General features: G+C 57.6%; 1 protein-coding gene across 2 annotated transcripts in view; it reads left to right on the top strand.

Annotated features, from left to right (window-relative positions):
• PTPRN2 (protein tyrosine phosphatase receptor type N2) overlaps positions 1-17,353 on the top strand; it is a 601,207-nt gene that overhangs the window by 200,093 nt on the left and 383,761 nt on the right. The window contains exons 6-7 of one of the 2 annotated variants that reach the window (XM_065938705.1): positions 1,941-2,298; positions 16,582-16,758. In XM_065938705.1, coding sequence (XP_065794777.1) covers positions 1,941-2,298; positions 16,582-16,758 — 535 coding nt within the window. The remainder of the gene's footprint in view (positions 1-1,940; positions 2,299-16,581; positions 16,759-17,353) is intronic. The other variant, XM_065938706.1, reaches the window with a different exon arrangement.

Genomic DNA, 17,353 nt, shown 5'->3' with positions numbered 1-17,353 from the left:
GAGCCTTGCGGGCTACAGTCCACGGACTCACAAAGAGTCAGACATGACTGAGTGACTAAGGACAGCACAGTTACATCATTTTAGACATAAAAGCAATGTTACAGATAATGGTCAATCTCCTGTAGCAGAGCAGAACCGAGCGTCAGAAGATCAAGCGACTGGCCCAAGTTCATGTGTGAGAAAGGAAAGCAGCATGCAGAGCTCCCAGGCTCCTGATCCAGGCTCGCCACCCCAATCTGTGCTGCAGGCTGAACCCCTGTCATTAATAGGAACAGACAGCAGCCTTGGGAGTCTGAACCACCGTCGTAAGTTCAGTGGTGGCTGCACGTCTCAGCTAGGTCCCCAGGCATGTACCCCTGGCCCGATACTGTGACCTGAGAGAGAGGCACGTAAAAAATGGGAACCCCCCAAAAAAGAAAATGGGAACCCCGAGATTCTGAGAGCTTTCGGCCCCGGCACCCCACCCAGAGCACACCGTGAAGGCAGCTCCGAGTCAGGTCCTGGTGGGAAATTACTGTTTGTCCATGAAATTTTGATGGCGCCGTGTCAGAGGCAGAAACAGACTTCTAACGTTTTTACAGGCGTCCTCAAGGTGAGGAAACTGGGCCTTGTTTTGTGGGCAAATCAGAGTGTGACAAGACCACATCCCCCTGGGAGAGTGTCCTGAGATAGGAGGGAAGGCGGGGAGGCCAGGGAAAGGCCTGGGTCCACGCTGTGTGTGAAACCAGGGGCCCAGCAGCGTCGCCGGCTGGACAGCACTGTCAACAGGATCAGATTCAAACAGGGTTTCAGTGACCAGTGAAGGGAGCTGCGGGCAAACAGACGGCAGACCCGGGGCGCTGCAGCCCTGGGGAGCCCCTCTGCAGAGCCACAGCAAACGCCGGGGCAGGGGTAGGTGAAGGCAGACCTTCCCCGAGGAACACGGCGCCGGAGAAGGGGTCAGCATCGCTCCGCGGCGGGAAACGCAGACCCAACCGGCAGGAGCCTCCTCACCGCTCAGAGCGGCACCGAAGCAGACAGCGGTCACTGGAGTAGAAGGCGGTGAGTGCCCCCGCCATGGGGACACGCACGGTTAGCACAGGGCCGCCCACCGGCTAGCCCCACTCCCAGCCAGGAGGAAGGAAAGCCCACAGAGGCTTGTCCACGGCTGTTCACAGCAGCGTTCCTCACAGCGGCCCCAAAGCGGAAAGAACCCAAAGGTTCCCCAGCTGATGAACAAAAACACAAGCGCGTCCTCTGTCCTTAGAGCGACTTCAGGGGTACAAGGGAGCGCGGCCCCTACCGCTGCCTGGTGACACACCTTGGTGTCGGCATGCTCGGGGCGAGAAGTGAAGTGAAGTGACAGTCGCTCAGTCGTGTCCGGCTCTCTGCAACCCCACGGACTACACAGTTCATGAAATTCTCCAGGCCAGAGTACTGGAGAGGGTGGCCCTTGCCTTCTCCAGGGGATCTTCCCAACCCAGGGATGGAACCCAGGTCTCCCGCATTTCAGGCGGATTCTTTACCAGCTGAGCCACCAGGGAACCCCGCTCCTTGCAAGAGGCAGACACCCAGTGCTGCGCGGGGCTGCCCTGCAGGAAGCGTCGGAAGGAACAGGCACAGCGGGAGAAGGACGCGGATGAGCCGCTCCCGCGGGAGGGGAACCGGGACGGGTGCAGGTGTCCGGCGGCAGACGGGTGTGTCCGCGCGCTCGGTGGGGGCACTGAGCACAGATGGCCGAGGCTCGCGGCGTGCGGGCTGCGCTTCAGTAAACCTGCCGTGGAAAGACTGCGGGAGGAACGCGGAGGCGCCCGCCCGTCGGTGGAGGCGAACCTGGGCGTGCTCCGGCTGGGCCTTGGGGTGCCTGGTGTTGGGACGTGCCTGCGACCCAGACCCGGGGGCCACTTCGGGGCGTGGCTGGCGATGGGCGCTCACTCGCTGTTTGTCCCCCGCCCCTGCAGGGTGAGGACCCCCTGGCCGACAGCGTGCTGACCTTCGTGGCCCAGACGTCCGCTCTGACCTACGCTCCCGCGGCGCGCGCCGACTTCGCGGGGGGCCGCCCCCTGCGCACGCTCCACCGGCTCCAGCCCGACGAGCTTAGCCCCAAAGTGGCCGGCGGGGTGGACAGGCAGCGTCTGGTAGCTGCACTGGGCGCCTACGCAGCCCGGAAGGCCGCCGCGCCCGCCAGGGACGGCGACCCCGAGCCCCGCGGCTTTGTGCGCGCACCTTGGAGAGCGGCGCGGGTCCTGTCGGCGCCGGCGGCCCCCCAGAGATGGCCTTCGCCTGCGGACCCCAGGGACGCCCCGGTCACAGATGATGGTAAGCACCCTGGTTCTTTTCAGAGGCTCCAGTCTTTCTCTGGCACCTGCCTGGGCTGGACCTTCGAGGGTCTCTTCCCCTTCCCCCGGCTCCCCCTTAGAGAGGGGTCGGGTGTGGGGAAGTGGCCAGGCTGGTCCTGTGGGGAAGGGGTGTCGGACTGGGGGGCGGGCTCTGTGTTTAGCTCCCCTGCCGGGACAGCCTCACTGTTTCCTGGCCTTGTTGATGAAGATGCTGGGGGCGGGTCACAGGCCCATCGGGCCCACTTGGAGTCTGCAGAGTTGACTATGAAGGGGCTTCACAGTTCCACACGCATCCCCACTCCCGTGGGCAAGCTCACGTCCAGCTCCTTCGTCTGTGAGAACTGCGGGTCCCCAGGAGACCCCAGCCTAAAATGAGTGTCCTCCCAGTTGCTGTGAGGGAACTTGGGCCTGTGAAGTGGCTGGCCCCCAAGCCACACCCCAGCTCCCTGGTGTGATCAGCCCTGCGGTGGTCATCGCTCGGGGGTCGGATGCCCGCTGGCCAGGCCCAGGGCCCTCATCTCTTCTAGCAGCCTTACCCTGAGACTGTAAAATGTAAAGTGAGATTGTGATCAATCTGACTTCTCCTTTGAAGATATGCAAATCACAACATCAAGCAGGTAGCAGATTAAAAAAAACAGGGACTGCCAACCTGTTCCGGTTAGCGCTCCGCCTGTGAGCAGCGCCGTGACCGAAGCCGCGGTGCTTCCCCCGTTGCCCACGTTGTGCCCTCCAGCTGGTGGCTCGCTCCTCAGCCCCGCTTTGTCCAGACGGCCGCTGTGGGGCTGCAGCCGGAGGGGGTGCAGAGCTGTGACTGCGGGGAAGGGTGGGTGGCCTTGCGCTGCTCCCGTCTTGGGGAGGAAGGCGCACCGGGCTCAGGTGGCCCCGGCGGGCGGCCTGCGCGTCCGCTCCCCGGGGCTGCGCCCGCTCTAAACCACAGACTCCCCCAGAGCCCCTCTGGCCGGCCTTGCTGCCTCCCGCTGCCCGTCGTTACCCAGCCGTCGGCGGTCCCCGCGGCCGCTGTGCTTCCTGACCCGGCCCGCTCTGCACCCATCACCGCCGTCCGCCCGCTGCCGACGCCCGCCCGGCCCCGCGACGGGCAGGCGGAGGCCTGTGTGCGGAGCCCTGCCCCTCTCCGTGGTGCCGCTGCCACGTCCCTGCCGCGTGTGCCCACCCGCCGCCGCGGGTGGCGTCTGGGCGCCCCTTCTCTGGCTCCTCCCTCACCGCCCCCAGCTTAACGCAAATCCGGCGTGCCGGCTGCGTCTGCCCCATGTGGGAACCGGGAAGAGGGAAACAGCGCCTCGCGGCAGGTGGCCGGCCCCGAGTCTGTAGCGCCCCCGCCCCGGGCCAGCTCCGTCCCCGATCCCCGGCCCCTCCCCGCTCCGCACGCCGCGAGGTGCGGGGCTTGCGGAGCACCCGCGGAGGTGCTTCTCCTCTCTCCCGCGACCCTTGCTGACGGCGTCCGTGGGTTGTGGTTTTTCCCGTGCTAAGCTGCAGTGTCGGCTATCTGTCGTCTCCCCGGCCGCCCCGTGCGTCACTAACCTGTCAGTCACCGAGCAAGCAGAGCGCCTTGCAGGACGGGCGGCCCCGCACGCGCCGCTGGGCCCGACGAGCCGCTCCGGCTCCTCTGCTGCTGCTGTGACCCCCTCCCGCGCACGCCCGCCTCGGGCTCGGCTGCCACGCTCCGCACTGCATTGCCCAGAGACGCGGCCCTCGAATAGACCTCCCGAGTAGCTTTATCTCGTGCTAAAGTTGATGCTCTGTCTTCATATCACCAAACAGCTAATCCGTGCGTAAATGTTTCAGTTGAAAATTTTCTTTACAGTTGGTTCTTTGAAGTCAGATCTGAAGAAGGCTCATTGAATAGGTGGATGTACCTGTTAAGCCACTTTTAAACTACAGAAGCTTCCTCCTCCCTCCTTTCTCCCCTTCCATCATTTTTTTTTTTTTTTAAATATCTGAAAGTTTCAGGCGCACAACATTTTAGCTTGAAACCTGTGTGCACGGCAGAGTCATCGCCCCCAGAGGCCTAATTGCCATCCATCGGCATGCAGCTCACCTCTGGACTCATTTCGTGCCCCCCACCCCTTCTCCTCTGGTAGTCACTGGTCTGTTCGGTGTACCTACGAGTTTTTGTTTAATTTTGTTTGTTTTGGGTTACACATATGAGTGAAATCCTATTTCTGCCCAACTTGTTTTACCACCTTAACACCCTCTAGGTCCATCCATGTTGCAGCAAATGGCAGGATTTCATTCTTTTTTTGTGACTGAGTAATATTCCATTATATAGATAATGGATAAAGATGTGCTGTGGCATACACACACCTCGTCTTATCTTTATCCATTCATCTGTTGATAGATACTTTCGTTGCTTCCACATCTCGGCTGTTGTAAGCAATGCTGAACATGGGCTGCATGTTATATATGGTTTTTGATTTAGTGTTTTTGCTTGCTGTGGGATAAATACCTAAGTGTGGGATTGCTGGGTTATATGGTAGTCTCTTTCTTTAGTTTCTTGAGGAGCCTCCATACTCTTTACTAAAGTGGCTGCATTGATTGACATTCCCACCAGTAGCCCACGAGGGTTTCCTGCTCTCCACATTCTGCCCAATCTTTATTTTTCTTTTCTTTTCAATAACAGCTATTCTAACAGGCATGAGGTGCCACCCCAGTCTGGCTTTGATTTCCATTTCTCTGATGATTGGTGATGCCAAGCTTCTTTTCATCTGCTTGTTGGTCATCTGTACATCTTCCTTGGAAAAATGACTATTCAGATCCTCAACCCATTTTTAAAAATCAGGTTGTTTGGAGTTTCTTGTTGTTGCTGTTGAGTTGTATGAGTTCTTTTTATATTTTGGGTATTAACCCTTTATTGTCATATGATTTTCAGATCTCTTTTCCCTTTCAGGAGGGTGCATTTGCATTTTCATAATGGTATTCTTTGTTGTGCAGAAGATTTTTAGTTTGACATTGTTCCGTTTATTTTTTTGCATTTGTTTCCCTTGCCTTTGGTGTCAGATCCACGAAAATATCTCTAGGATGTCTTGAAGTTACTGTGCATGTTTTCTTCTAGGACTTGCAGGGTTTCAGGTCTCACATTCAAGTCTTTAATCCATTTGAAGTTCATTTTTGTGTGTGGTGTAAGGCTGTAGTATTCTTTTACATGTGGCTGTTCAGTTTTCCTGACACCATTTACTGGAGAGACTGTCTTTTCTCCATTATGTATTTTTAGCTCCTTTACTGTAGATTAATTGACCGTAGAAACTCTCAGTTTTGTCCATTGATCTGTGTGTCTGTTTTTGCGCCAATACCACGCCGTTTTATAACTGTGCCTGCATGTGTGGTCAGTCGTGTCTGGGGACTGGGGCTCCTCTGCCGATGGAATTCTCTAGGCAAGAATCCTGGAGTGGGTTGCAATTTCCTCCTTCCGGGGATCTTCCCATCCCAGGGATCAAACTGACATCTCCTGAGCCTCCTGCATTGGCAGGCAGTTTCTTTAACCACTAAGCCACCTTGAAAACCCCTTGGGGTGGTATGAACATTTTAACAAGATTAATTCTTCTGATGCATGCACAAGGAATGATCACCTTGCCTGCTAGAGAATTCTTGGTTGGACGTTGTTTCCTTTCAGCACTTTGAATATGTCATGCCATTCCATTCTGGCCTGCAAAGTTTCTGCTAAAAAACCTGCTGACAACCTCATGGGGGTTCCCTTGCATATAAAAAATTGTTTTTCTCTTGCTGCTTTTAGGATTTTCTCTTTATCCTTAACTTTTACTGTTTTAGTTATAATATGCATTGGTGTTAGTGGAGGTGATGGAACCATGGACTGGTTCTAAATTAGGAAAGGAGTACAAGGCTGTATATTGTCACCCTGCTTGTTTAACTTATATGCAGAGTACATCTTGCGAAATGCAGGGCTGGATGAAGCACAAGCTGGAATCAAGATAGCTGGGAGAAATATCAACAACCTCAGATATGCAGATGACACCACTCTATGGCAGAAAGTGAAGAACTAAAGAGCCTCTTGGTGAAAGTGAAAGAGGAGAGTGAAAAAGTTGGTTTAAAGCTCAGCATTCAGAAAACTAAGATCATGGCATCCGGTCCCATCACTTCATGGCAAACAGATGGGGAAACAGTGGAAACAGTGGCAGACTTTATTTTTTTGGGCTCCAAAATCACTGCAGATGGTGACTGCAGCCATAAAATTAAAAGATGCTTACTCCTTGGAAGAAAAGTTATGATCAGCCTAGACAGCATATTAAAAAGCACAGACATTACTTTGCCAACAAACGTCCGTCTAGTCAAGGCTATGGTTTTTCCAGTGATCACGTATAGATATTAAGAGTGGGACTATAAAGAAAGCTGGGCACCGAAGAATTGATGCTTTTGAACTGTGGTGTTGGAGAAGACTCTTGAGAGTCCCTTGGACTGCAAGGAGATCAAACCAGTCAATCCTAAAGGAAATCAGTCCATCATTTCTGAATATTCATTGGAAGAACTGATGCTGAAGCTGAAACTCCAATACTTTGGTCATTTGATGGGAAGAACTGACTCATTGGAAAAGACCCTGATGCTGGGAAAGATTGAAGGCAGGAGGAGAAGGGGACAACAGAGAATGAGATTGTTGGATGGCATCAGCGACTCAATGGACATGAGTTTGAGTAAGCCCTGGGAGCTGATGATGGACAGGGAGGCCTGGTGTGCTGCAGTCCATGGGGTCGCCAAGAGTTGGACACGACTGAACAACTGAACTGATGTCTTGGTGTGTCTCTTTGGGTTCATCTTCTTCAGAACTCTAGGGGCTTCCAGGACCTGCATATCGTGTCCAACTCTTTGGGATCCCTGTGGACTGGTGACCTCCAGGCTCCTCTGTCCATGGAATTCTCCAGGCAAGAGTCCTAGAGTGGGTTGCCATTTCCTCCTCCAGGGGATCTTCCTGACCCAGGGATCAAACTGATAACTCCTGAGCCTCCTGCATTGTTTCCTTGATATCTGTTTCCTTCCCCAGGGAAGTTTTTATCACCATTTCTTCTAGTAATTTTTCTGGCCCTTTCTCTCTCTCCTCTCATTGCCTCCTGAAGTCCCCATAAAGCAGACATTCTTTCACTGGATGTTGTCCTAAAGACCCTTTGGGGTATCTTCACTTTTTAGGTTCTCTTTCATTTTGCTGCTCTGTCTGGGTGAGTTCCACTGCTTTGTCTTCCAGCTGCTGATTCCTGTTCTGCCTCATCCAGTCTGCCGATGAACCCTTCTAGGACATTTTTCTGTTCAATTATAGCTTCTATTTGGTACTTTCTTATAATTTCTCCCCCTTTGTTAATTTCTGGTTGTGTTCATCCGTTCTTCTCCTGGATTCAGTGAGCGTCTTTATTATTTCACACTCTTCCAGGTGGGTTGCTTATCTCTGTCTTACTGAGTTCTTCTTCAGAGATTTTCTCTTGTTCTTTTCATTGGACCATATTCCTCTGTCTCCTCATTTTTTTGACCTAATTTCTCTGTGCCTGTTTCTGTGTTGTTAGGTGTATCAGCCACCTCCCCAGTCTTGAAGGAGAGGCTCTTTGTAAGAGGCGTCTTGGGGGCTCAGAGGTACAATCCTACTTGCTCCCAGAGCCAGGGCTCAAGGGGTGTCATGCTGGGGTCAGGGTTGTGGCGGGACGCTGGTGGGCAGCATTGCCGCCTGAGTGGCTGAGACCCCCGTGAGATGCTCGGGTGGCCCTCCTCTCGGCACGGGGCTAAGGGTTTTGGTGGCAGATTTCTGCGCTGGCGCCCGCAGGGTCTCAGTCCCTGGGGAGCAGCCCAAGTGGTCTTGGTCCTCCAGCAGGTGCTTCAAGCTCAGTGAGTGGATGCCCTCCCTCTGCGGCTGTGCTGGGCACCCAGAGGGCTGGAGCACAGATGAGAGGCACTCAGGGCAGGCCCCCCTGCAGGACGGTCGAGTCCGATTCGTGGCCGTCATGGCTCAGGAGAACCCATCCCCGCTCCCAAATACGTCAGTCTGACTGCAGACTTCAGGTGTGTGGGGAGTGTGCGTTTGGTAAAAACTTAGAAAAGAGACCCTCTTCCTTTGGTTATTCACTATTTACACCTTGTCCCTGTGAAAAAGCTTTAATTCACATAACATTAAAAGCCCTGCGCGCAGTAGGACCCCGGGAAGGGCGTCTGCTGGGGCGCGGGGTGGGGTTCAGCCACCGGCCCCGCCTCTGCTGTCAGGACTGAGCCCCGGTTGGGCAGCTGGGAACGCACCTCACCGAGCGCTGTTCTCGGATTCTGTCCTCGGCTCTGCACGGGAACCAGAGCCTGTGAAGACTGTTTGCTGTGCTTTTAACCAGCTGTGAAAGCAGTGAATGGTTAGGGACAGACCCAGAGTCATCCGTGTGCAGAGGGCAGAGAGCAGGTCGCCTCTGAGCTCGCCGCCCTGGGTCAGCGCCGCGCGTGCTGGGTGTCCGCGCTGGTGCCCGGGCGTGTTTGCGAGGCCTCACTCCCCACCCGGGGCGGCACGGCCCGCTGCTCCCCGCTTCCTCCAGCTCTAGGTGAAAATTCAGGCGAGGCTCACAGACCTCGGGCACCCTTAGATGATGAAAACCACCCGTCCACTCTCTGTCTGTAAAAGCCTAGGTGAGCGAGCGCACACCGGCTCTGGTCGCAGATGCGGCTCTCAGCTGCAGAACGGCCGTGTGGAGCGGCACGCCTGGGCGCCTGCCATCCAGCCTTCGCTGGGAGAGAGTTCACAGCTCTCACACCCAGAGCGGATCCTGTGAGTGGGATCCAGGTGCCTCGTGGGCTCAGCCCACTGAGCTGACAGACAGGTTTCAGGGCCTGGTCCCGACCGGCCCTTCCCGCGGCGTTTTCTGCTCCAGGCTGTGTTTGCTACCCAGCACGTGTCTAGACTGTTCCCCTGAGGGCTCAGCCTCATGTGAATCTAAAGGAACCATCCCTTAACAACACTTAGACTTCCAGCCCCACTACCAACTGAATCACGTGAGTAAGGCCAAAGCTGATTTGATTTTTTGTGCTTTGACTCACTATTATGTGTAATAGAGAGAGATCGGTGTCTGCAGTCTGTGAGTGTGAACGCCATGGCCTGCGTGGGTGCTGGGTGCTTTATCCCGGCTATAGGCCGGGGTTTTCATTCAGCTTGAGTGATGCGTGCCACGGGGCTGGGAAGCCACAGGCCCCAGGTTGGGAGGAAATGCAATTCACTTGTACTGCTTTCAGTGAAAATAGATAGGCAGCCAACGCATGACGATTATGCCCGAATCTCCTGGGTGGAGGCCCAAGTGAGATCAGAATAAAATAATAACCTCTCACGGAATCTGTCTAAATCCTTTGCAAAATACCAGAGATGGACTCTAGCAATTAAATGAATTGTATACTTTCTAACTAAAAGGAGTCCAGGAAATTCCTCCTGATGATGATGGTGGTAGTGATGGTGATTATGAGGGTGATGGTCTTTACGGTGATAGTGGTGGTGGTGATGGTGGTGGTGGTGGTGATGATGGTGTTAATAATGATGGCGATGGTGGTGCTGGTGATAATCATGGTGATGGTGGTTGTGTAATGATGGTGATAATGTGGGTGATGGTGGTGATGATGGTGTTAATAATGATGACAATGATGGTGCTGGTGGTGACAATGATGGTGAAGGTGATTGTGATGATGGTGATGGTGATGATGGTGAAGGTGACTGGTGATGAAGGTGATGGTGATGATGATAATCGTGGTGAAGGTGATTGATGATGAAGGTGATGGTCATGGTGATGAAGGTGATGGTGATGATGGTGATGGTGATTGGTGATGAAGGTGATGGTGATGATGGTGATGGTGACTGGTGATGAAGGTGATGGTGATGAAGGTGATGGTGATGGTGACTGGTGATGAAGGTGATGATGGTGATGATGGTGATGGTGACTGGTGATGAAGGTGATGGTGATGATGGTGATGGTGACTGGTGATGAAGGTGATGATGGTGATGATGGTGATGGTGACTGGTGATGAAGGTGATGGTGATGATGGTGATGGTGACTGGTGATGATGGTGATGATGGTGATGGTGACTGGTGATGAAGGTGATGGTGATGATGGTGATGGTGACTGGTGATGAAGGTGATGGTGATGATGGTGATGGTGACTGGTGATGAAGGTGATAGTGATGAAGGTGATGGTGATGGTGACTGGTGATGAAGGTGACGGTGATGATGGTGATGGTGACTGGTGATGAAGGTGATGATGGTGATGGTGGTGATGATGATGATGTATGTGTGGACCTGCCTAAATGGTAAACTCTCGTGTTCACTTGGTGACAAAGGCGCTCAGGAGTAGAATTTCTCGTGCCTGAGTCACACCCTCTGTGACAGTGTTTTGTGGTGAGGTTAACTGCTCACTGCTGCTTATCCTCTGGAGCTGTGGCGTGTGTCAGGGGGCCCTATTCAGACATAACTCCCGGGGGTCAGGCCTGTAGCAGTTGTGCAGGGAGCTGATCTCCTACTCCAGGCCTCCCATACTTGATGCCCTGACACTTCGTGTAATTGCTCTGCTAGAGCCCACTTGGCACGTTGAAAGCTACTTAAAATGTCATTATAAGCCGGCCGGATCCCGGAACTACATGGTGTGGCTGACGGAACAGAGTGTTCCACTTTGATGCGTGTGGCATTTGATTGCACTGCGGTTCCTCCTCAGTCCACAGGACCGGCTGGACTCTTTAAAGAGGGTCTCCTCGCCGCTGCTCATCTTCAGAGGCTGACAGCAGACACCTTTGTGCTGACTCAGTGCGGTTGACGGCACTCTCATGGTGGGTGATCACTGACGCGTTGATCATGCTCCTCCTAACGGTCCGCCGCTCAGCATCTCGCATTGTATACCTAAGGGTTTCATGGCTGTTTTTCACTCAAGGCAATCTGAAAAGCCTCCCTTTTGCATGAGAAGAGACAGTGTTAGGGATTTATTTTATTATTCTACTTTGAAGGTGGTAGTCACAGCTCCCTGTGCAGCAGACCCTCCATCCCTTCTGCCCGAACGTGCCCCTCCACCAGGCTTACTGTAGTCATAGAGGCCCGTGGAAAGTCCCTCCCGTTCGCGAGCCTTTAACTTAAAGAGCACGAGCTTTTTCATGCTGCGCTTCCCTCTAGATGAGGAGACAAGAGCTGAGGGACGTCAAAGGGAAGACATGTGGTGACCTTAGGGAGGGTTTCCCGAGCTATTAGCCATCAGGACAGGTCGTTGGAGGAGGGCACCCTTCCCTCTTCGCTCTGCTTGTTGGATATGGTCGACAGTCTGCACATTTGATTCTGTGTTCCCAGTAACCCCTTCCAGCGGAAACCCCTGCCTCGTCTGTGCAGGCAGGCCCCGAGACTGGAGGGGCTCTCTGCAGAGGACTGTCTCCTTACGCGATCGTGGCCCTCGTCTGTGGTGGGTCTTCTAGGGCTTCTGGTCTCACTTGCCCTGCGTGGACTGCATAAGACGTACCACCACCCGGTGGGACGCTTTGAGGGGCTGTCGAGGGCCCCAGGTTCCCGGACGCTGGGAGCTGACCTCATAAGCCCCAGCCTCGCCGTCGGTCACTGCCTGCTGGGCTTGTCGCCAACCCCTGTGCCCACGTCCGGCGTGCCCAGCCCTGCCATAGAAGCACACGCAGACCCCCAGCAGCTCCGCCTGCCCCACGCCATCCTGCGGGTTCCTGTGGGAGCCCCGTGCGGCCGCGCTGCTCTGCCCTGCCTCAAGCCTGCGGGCCTCGTGACGTTGTAAATCAGTTGACGGCTCACTGCTCAAACCCAGCAGGGGCTTCTCGTCCCGCTCAGCAGAATCCCGGGTGCTTGTCACGGTCTGAGAGCCTGTGAGCCCCCTGTGCTGCCCCTCCGCTGCTCCAGGTCACCCTCTGGCCGTCCCCCGTCCTTCCAGCCCCTCTGCCCAGGGCTTTGCGCTCATCTCCTCTGCCCACAGAACATGCCCCCCGGGTGGTCCCTGGGCTCAGGACCCCCTCCCCGGGTCTCTGTGAGCTTTTCTCCGACAGTCCTGTCGACAGAGCATCTGCCCTTCCCATCGCCCCGGCCTCCAGCTCTGGCTCATCATTTCCACAGCCCCATCACCACCTGGGCCTCCCTGGAGTCTCAGCTGGTAAAGAATCCCCCTGCAATGCCGGAGACCCTGGTTCGATTCCTGGGTTGAAAAGATTCCCTAGAGAAGGGATAGGCTACCCACTTCAGTATTCTCGGGCTTCCCTGGTGGCTCAGACGGTGAAGAATCCGCCTGCAGTGTGGGAGACCTGGGTTTGATCCCTGGGTTGGAAAGGTCCCCTGGAGGAGGGCATGGCAACCCACTCTACTATTCTCACCTGGAGAATCCCATGGACAGAGGAGCCTGGCGGTCTGCAGTCTGTGGGGGCTCAGGGAGTCAGACACGCCTGAGCGACTGAGCGCAGCGCGGCGCAGCACCACGAGACGTGCGTGCTGGTGTTTGCTTCTCTCTCCTACGATGGACGAACGCTCCATGGAAGCAGGGGCTTTGCTGACTGCTCCTGCTTCTTGACAGCCTGCTGGGCACAGAAAATGCACACAGGCATTCGTGGAGGGAAGGAGAGGGGAGGGCGGATGGGGCCCTGCTCCTGAGCGCCACGGCTTAGGTTGAGACCCCTGGGAGGCCTGGGGCTCGTGGTCGCCAGCCTCCCTTGTGACCTGGCCTCTGGCACCCTGAGAGCCTGGTGGAGGGGCACGTGCGGGCAGAAGGGATGGAGGGTCTGCTGCACGGGGAGCTGGCAGACCCCGGCCGCCTCCACGGAGGTGGGCACCAGGGGGACAGGGGACGTGGGCGTTGCCACCCGCCCGCCGGACGTGCCCGCGAGACTGCGATGCCTCAGCTGCGGTTTCCTCCGTGGCCAGTTCACTGCAGCCCAGAGTCTGAGCTGTTGCCCTGACCTCGTGTGCTCCGTTCTCCTTACGGTTCTAGCACGGTCACCCCACCCGCCCGTGCCCCAGGTGTGGAGGTGGGGCGGGGGTCCCCAGTCCCCGGGCCGTGGATGGGGGCTGGTCCACAGTCTGTCAGGAGGGGAGCGGCGGGCAGTGGGCCCAGCTCCATCTGCTGCTCCCCATCGCTCCCCATCACTCACATCACCGCCTGAGCCGTGCCCCCACCCCGTCCGTGGAAAAACTCTCTGCATGAAACTGGCCGCTGGTGCCAAGAAGGTTGAGGACCGCTGAGGGTGGGGAGGCTGAGAGAAAGCTGAGAAGGAATTGTTCTAGACGCCTTGAAAGCAGCCATCAGCACGGCTCAGGGGCTTAACTTGGCCGGGAGACGTCCTCCCGGGGCACAGCTGAGGCAGGGGTCCGCCTTTTGTACCCTCACTAGGATGGACCCATCCCTGTGCCTCGGGTGGCCCCGTGGAGACCCGGAGCAGATCCCCGGTGAGCCCCGGGGCTCAGGAATAGAGCATCATCCTGGGCCGCCTTTCCTGGTTAAGTTTGTGCTCAGCAGAAACACACGTTGGATCCAATACTTGTCAAGACCTCTTGCACGTGGACTGATCCATTTCCTGCCGGGGTCAGTGTCCAGGATGCCGTGGTGGGTCCGGCGCACTCTGGCCCCTGGTGGGGACGGCGCCGACCCCAGGCCGTGTGTCTCCTCCCCTCTTCACGCTGACTGTGACCAGTGAAGGTTGACATGTTTGTACGGTAGGAGGCTTTAGAAACTGCTGAGTGGTGTTCTTGCTTTTCACTCTGCCTTAGTTTTTCTCTTTTCTATACAACCACATGGGCCCTTCGTCAGTCCAGAAGAGCAGGAATCCTGACACTGTTGTGTGCGGTGCGCGGGGTAGTGCAAGCCTGAGCCTGCTGCGCTGGTGTGTCAGGCACGCTTCTCTGTATTTTTGCAGAGTTTGTGTTTGTGAGGAAGTGAGAAGTGTTTTCCCGAGTTCACCGCTGGAAGTTATTTCTGAGCAAGCGTTTGGTCCCTGAACGTTCGGGGGCATCTGTGGGGCTGCGGGGGCGGTGCCTCCCCAGGGTCTGGGGCCTGGACCCTGGGGCAGCAGCACCCGGAAGGCGTCCGACTCACTGCCCTCCAGGGGCAGCTGTCTCGAAGCGCAGGTTTTATTACTGTTCAGGCGTGGTGAGACCAGCAGGTCGGGAGAGGGTTTTGATGGAAAGATCGTTTTCCTAGAGGCAGGTGCTGGCGGGTGGAGGCAGGGACCTGGGGCGGGGCCCCGCGGTGGTTTCGCAGGAAGTGGGTGAGGCAGGCAGGGTCGGGGGCGCAGGTCCGGCAGGTGAGAGTGAGGCCGGGGCTCTGGGGCAGAGGGCGGCCCCGGCTGCCGGGACCTGGGCTGGGCGATCAGAAGGGCCGGCAGCCCAGGGTGGGTGGGGCCCAAGTCTCTTTTTCAATATTGTGAAAGCGAATGTCTTTCTTCCACTCTTGCGTTAATATTTTCCCTGGGTAATCTAGACTTCTGAATTTAGACACCTTTCCTTTCAGTGCTTCAGATGCGTCCCTCATGAGTAAAAGGCCCAGTGTGTGATTATGCATCGCATCACTTCCAGGGCAGCGGCGTGTCCTGGCCCCGGGCTGGGCGGTGTCACGTCTCATCCTCCTGGTTTTCTGTGAGGTAGCCTGGCCGTGTGCTGCTATTTGTTTCTCTTCCTGGAGCTGAGCGAGTGCTGTGAGCCTCGGACTCAATGCTGGCCGCTGGTCCTGGGGCTCTGTGGGATTGACGCTGGTCGCTGGTCCTGGGGGTCTGTGGGGTTGACGCTGGTCGCTGGTCCTGGGGGTCTGTGGGGTTGACGCTGGTCGCTGATCCCGGGGGTCTGTGGGGTTGACGCTGGTCGCTGGTCCTGGGGGTCTGTGGGGTTGACGCTGGTCGCTGATCCCAGGGGTCTGTGGGGTTGACGCTGGTCCTGGGGGTCTGTGGGGTTGACGCTGGTTTCTGGTCCCGGGGGTCTGTGGGGTTGACGCTGGTCCCGGGGGTCTGTGGGGTTGATGCTGGTTGCTGGTCCTGGTGGTCTGTGGGGTTGACGCTGGTCCCAGGGGTCTGTGGGGTTGACGCTGGTCCTGGGGCTCTGTGGGATTGACGCTGGTCGCTGGTCCTGGGGGTCTGTGGGGTTGACGCTGGTCGCTGATCCCGGGGGTCTGTGGGATTGACGCTGGTCGCTGGTCCTGGGGGTCTGTGGGGTTGACGCTGGTCGCTGATCCCAGGGGTCTGTGGGGTTGACGCTGGTCCTGGGGGTCTGTGGGGTTGACGCTGGTTTCTGGTCCCGGGGGTCTGTGGGGTTGACGCTGGTCCCGGGGGTCTGTGGGGTTGATGCTGGTTGCTGGTCCTGGTGGTCTGTGGGGTTGACGCTGGTCCCGGGGTTCTGTGGGGTTGACGCTGGTCGCTGGTCCTGGGGGTCTGTGGGGTTGACGCTGGTCGCTGATCCCAGGGGTCTGTGGGGTTGACGCTGGTCCTGGGGGTCTGTGGGGTTGACGCTGGTTTCTGGTCCCGGGGGTCTGTGGGGTTGACGCTGGTCCCGGGGGTCTGTGGGGTTGATGCTGGTTGCTGGTCCTGGTGGTCTGTGGGGTTGACGCTGGTCCCAGGGGTCTGTGGGGTTGACGCTGGTCCTGGGGCTCTGTGGGATTGACGCTGGTCGCTGGTCCTGGGGGTCTGTGGGGTTGACGCTGGTCGCTGATCCCGGGGGTCTGTGGGATTGACGCTGGTCGCTGGTCCTGGGGGTCTGTGGGGTTGACGCTGGTCGCTGATCCCAGGGGTCTGTGGGGTTGACGCTGGTCCTGGGGGTCTGTGGGGTTGACGCTGGTTTCTGGTCCCGGGGGTCTGTGGGGTTGACGCTGGTCCCGGGGGTCTGTGGGGTTGATGCTGGTTGCTGGTCCTGGTGGTCTGTGGGGTTGACGCTGGTCCCGGGGGTCTGTGGGGTTGACGCTGGTCGCTGGTCCTGGGGGTCTGTGGGGTTTCCCTTCCTCTGCCCCTCCCTCTCAGGTCCTGTCTCACCTCTGCTACCCGACGCCGTGCCCGGGCTCCAGGGACCTGTCTGTCCTGCCGATCCCAGTCCATCCCGGGGTCTGCCCACAGACCCACCGCCCTTGTTCCCCACCAGTCTGCGGGCGGGCCTGTCCGGGGAGCTCTGGGGTCCCGCCGCCCTGCTCCGCCCCCGCAGAGCTCCCGCTCCGGGGCTCCCGCTCCAGGCCGCGCGCGCTGTCCTCCGCCTGCCCGGCGCGGGCAGCTCCTCGGCCGCCCTCGCCTCCTCGCCCTAATGCTGCGCTTGCCTCCGTGTGTCTGTCCCTTTTGCGTGTCTGCCTAGAAGCTCGTGTTCAGACGCTGCTGAAGGACCTTCGGAAGCGCCCGGCCGGCGTGGAGGGTCTGAGTGCCCTGGACGTGGACGAGGTGGCGCGCGCCCTGGCGAGCGCAGTGCCGGGCGGGGGCGCGGCCGGGAGGGGCGGCGGACGCGGAGCGGAGGCGGACGGAGACCGCGGGCCAGGTGAGCTCACACGCGCGTGCAGCCGGGCACGCGGCCGCAGGCTCGCCGCAGGATGCTGCCCGCTCGCTGCCGGGAGATGGGTCTGCAGTGACGACGTGGTCCGCGTGACTCTGCCTCTGGACGCTCTCCTACGGGCTGAGCGTGTTGGAGGGTGGGCTGCGCTCTGAGCACGGAGAGGAGGCGCCCCGGTGCAGGGGCAGGGCTGATGGAAGCGCTTTGTGTGGGGTTTGTGAGTGAGTGAGAGTCAGATACTCCAGTGGTCAAGGGAGAGGGTTCGTGCGAGGCTCACACCGCCTCCAGGGGGCTCCAGCGAGAGCGCAGAGACCCTCACACCCCAGCGCGCACACACTCTCCTCCCACGCTCACATATCCCATGTCACACACACAGAAACTCACCCCCACACACGGACACACTCAGCCACATACAGTCACAGACTCACACAGACACACCCACCATACACACACTCACAGAGCCCACGTCACACACACTCATATACAGGTATACGCACACACAGCCACATGCACACACAGACGCACACACTCACCCACAGTCTCACACACACAGTCTCACACACTCACACACACAGACGCATAC

The sequence above is a fragment of the Muntiacus reevesi genome, chromosome 6 (assembly GCF_963930625.1).
Source record: "Muntiacus reevesi chromosome 6, mMunRee1.1, whole genome shotgun sequence".
In the NCBI taxonomy this organism is placed as follows: Eukaryota; Metazoa; Chordata; class Mammalia; order Artiodactyla; family Cervidae; genus Muntiacus; species Muntiacus reevesi.
This window is presented reverse-complemented; position numbering and strand designations above follow the sequence as displayed.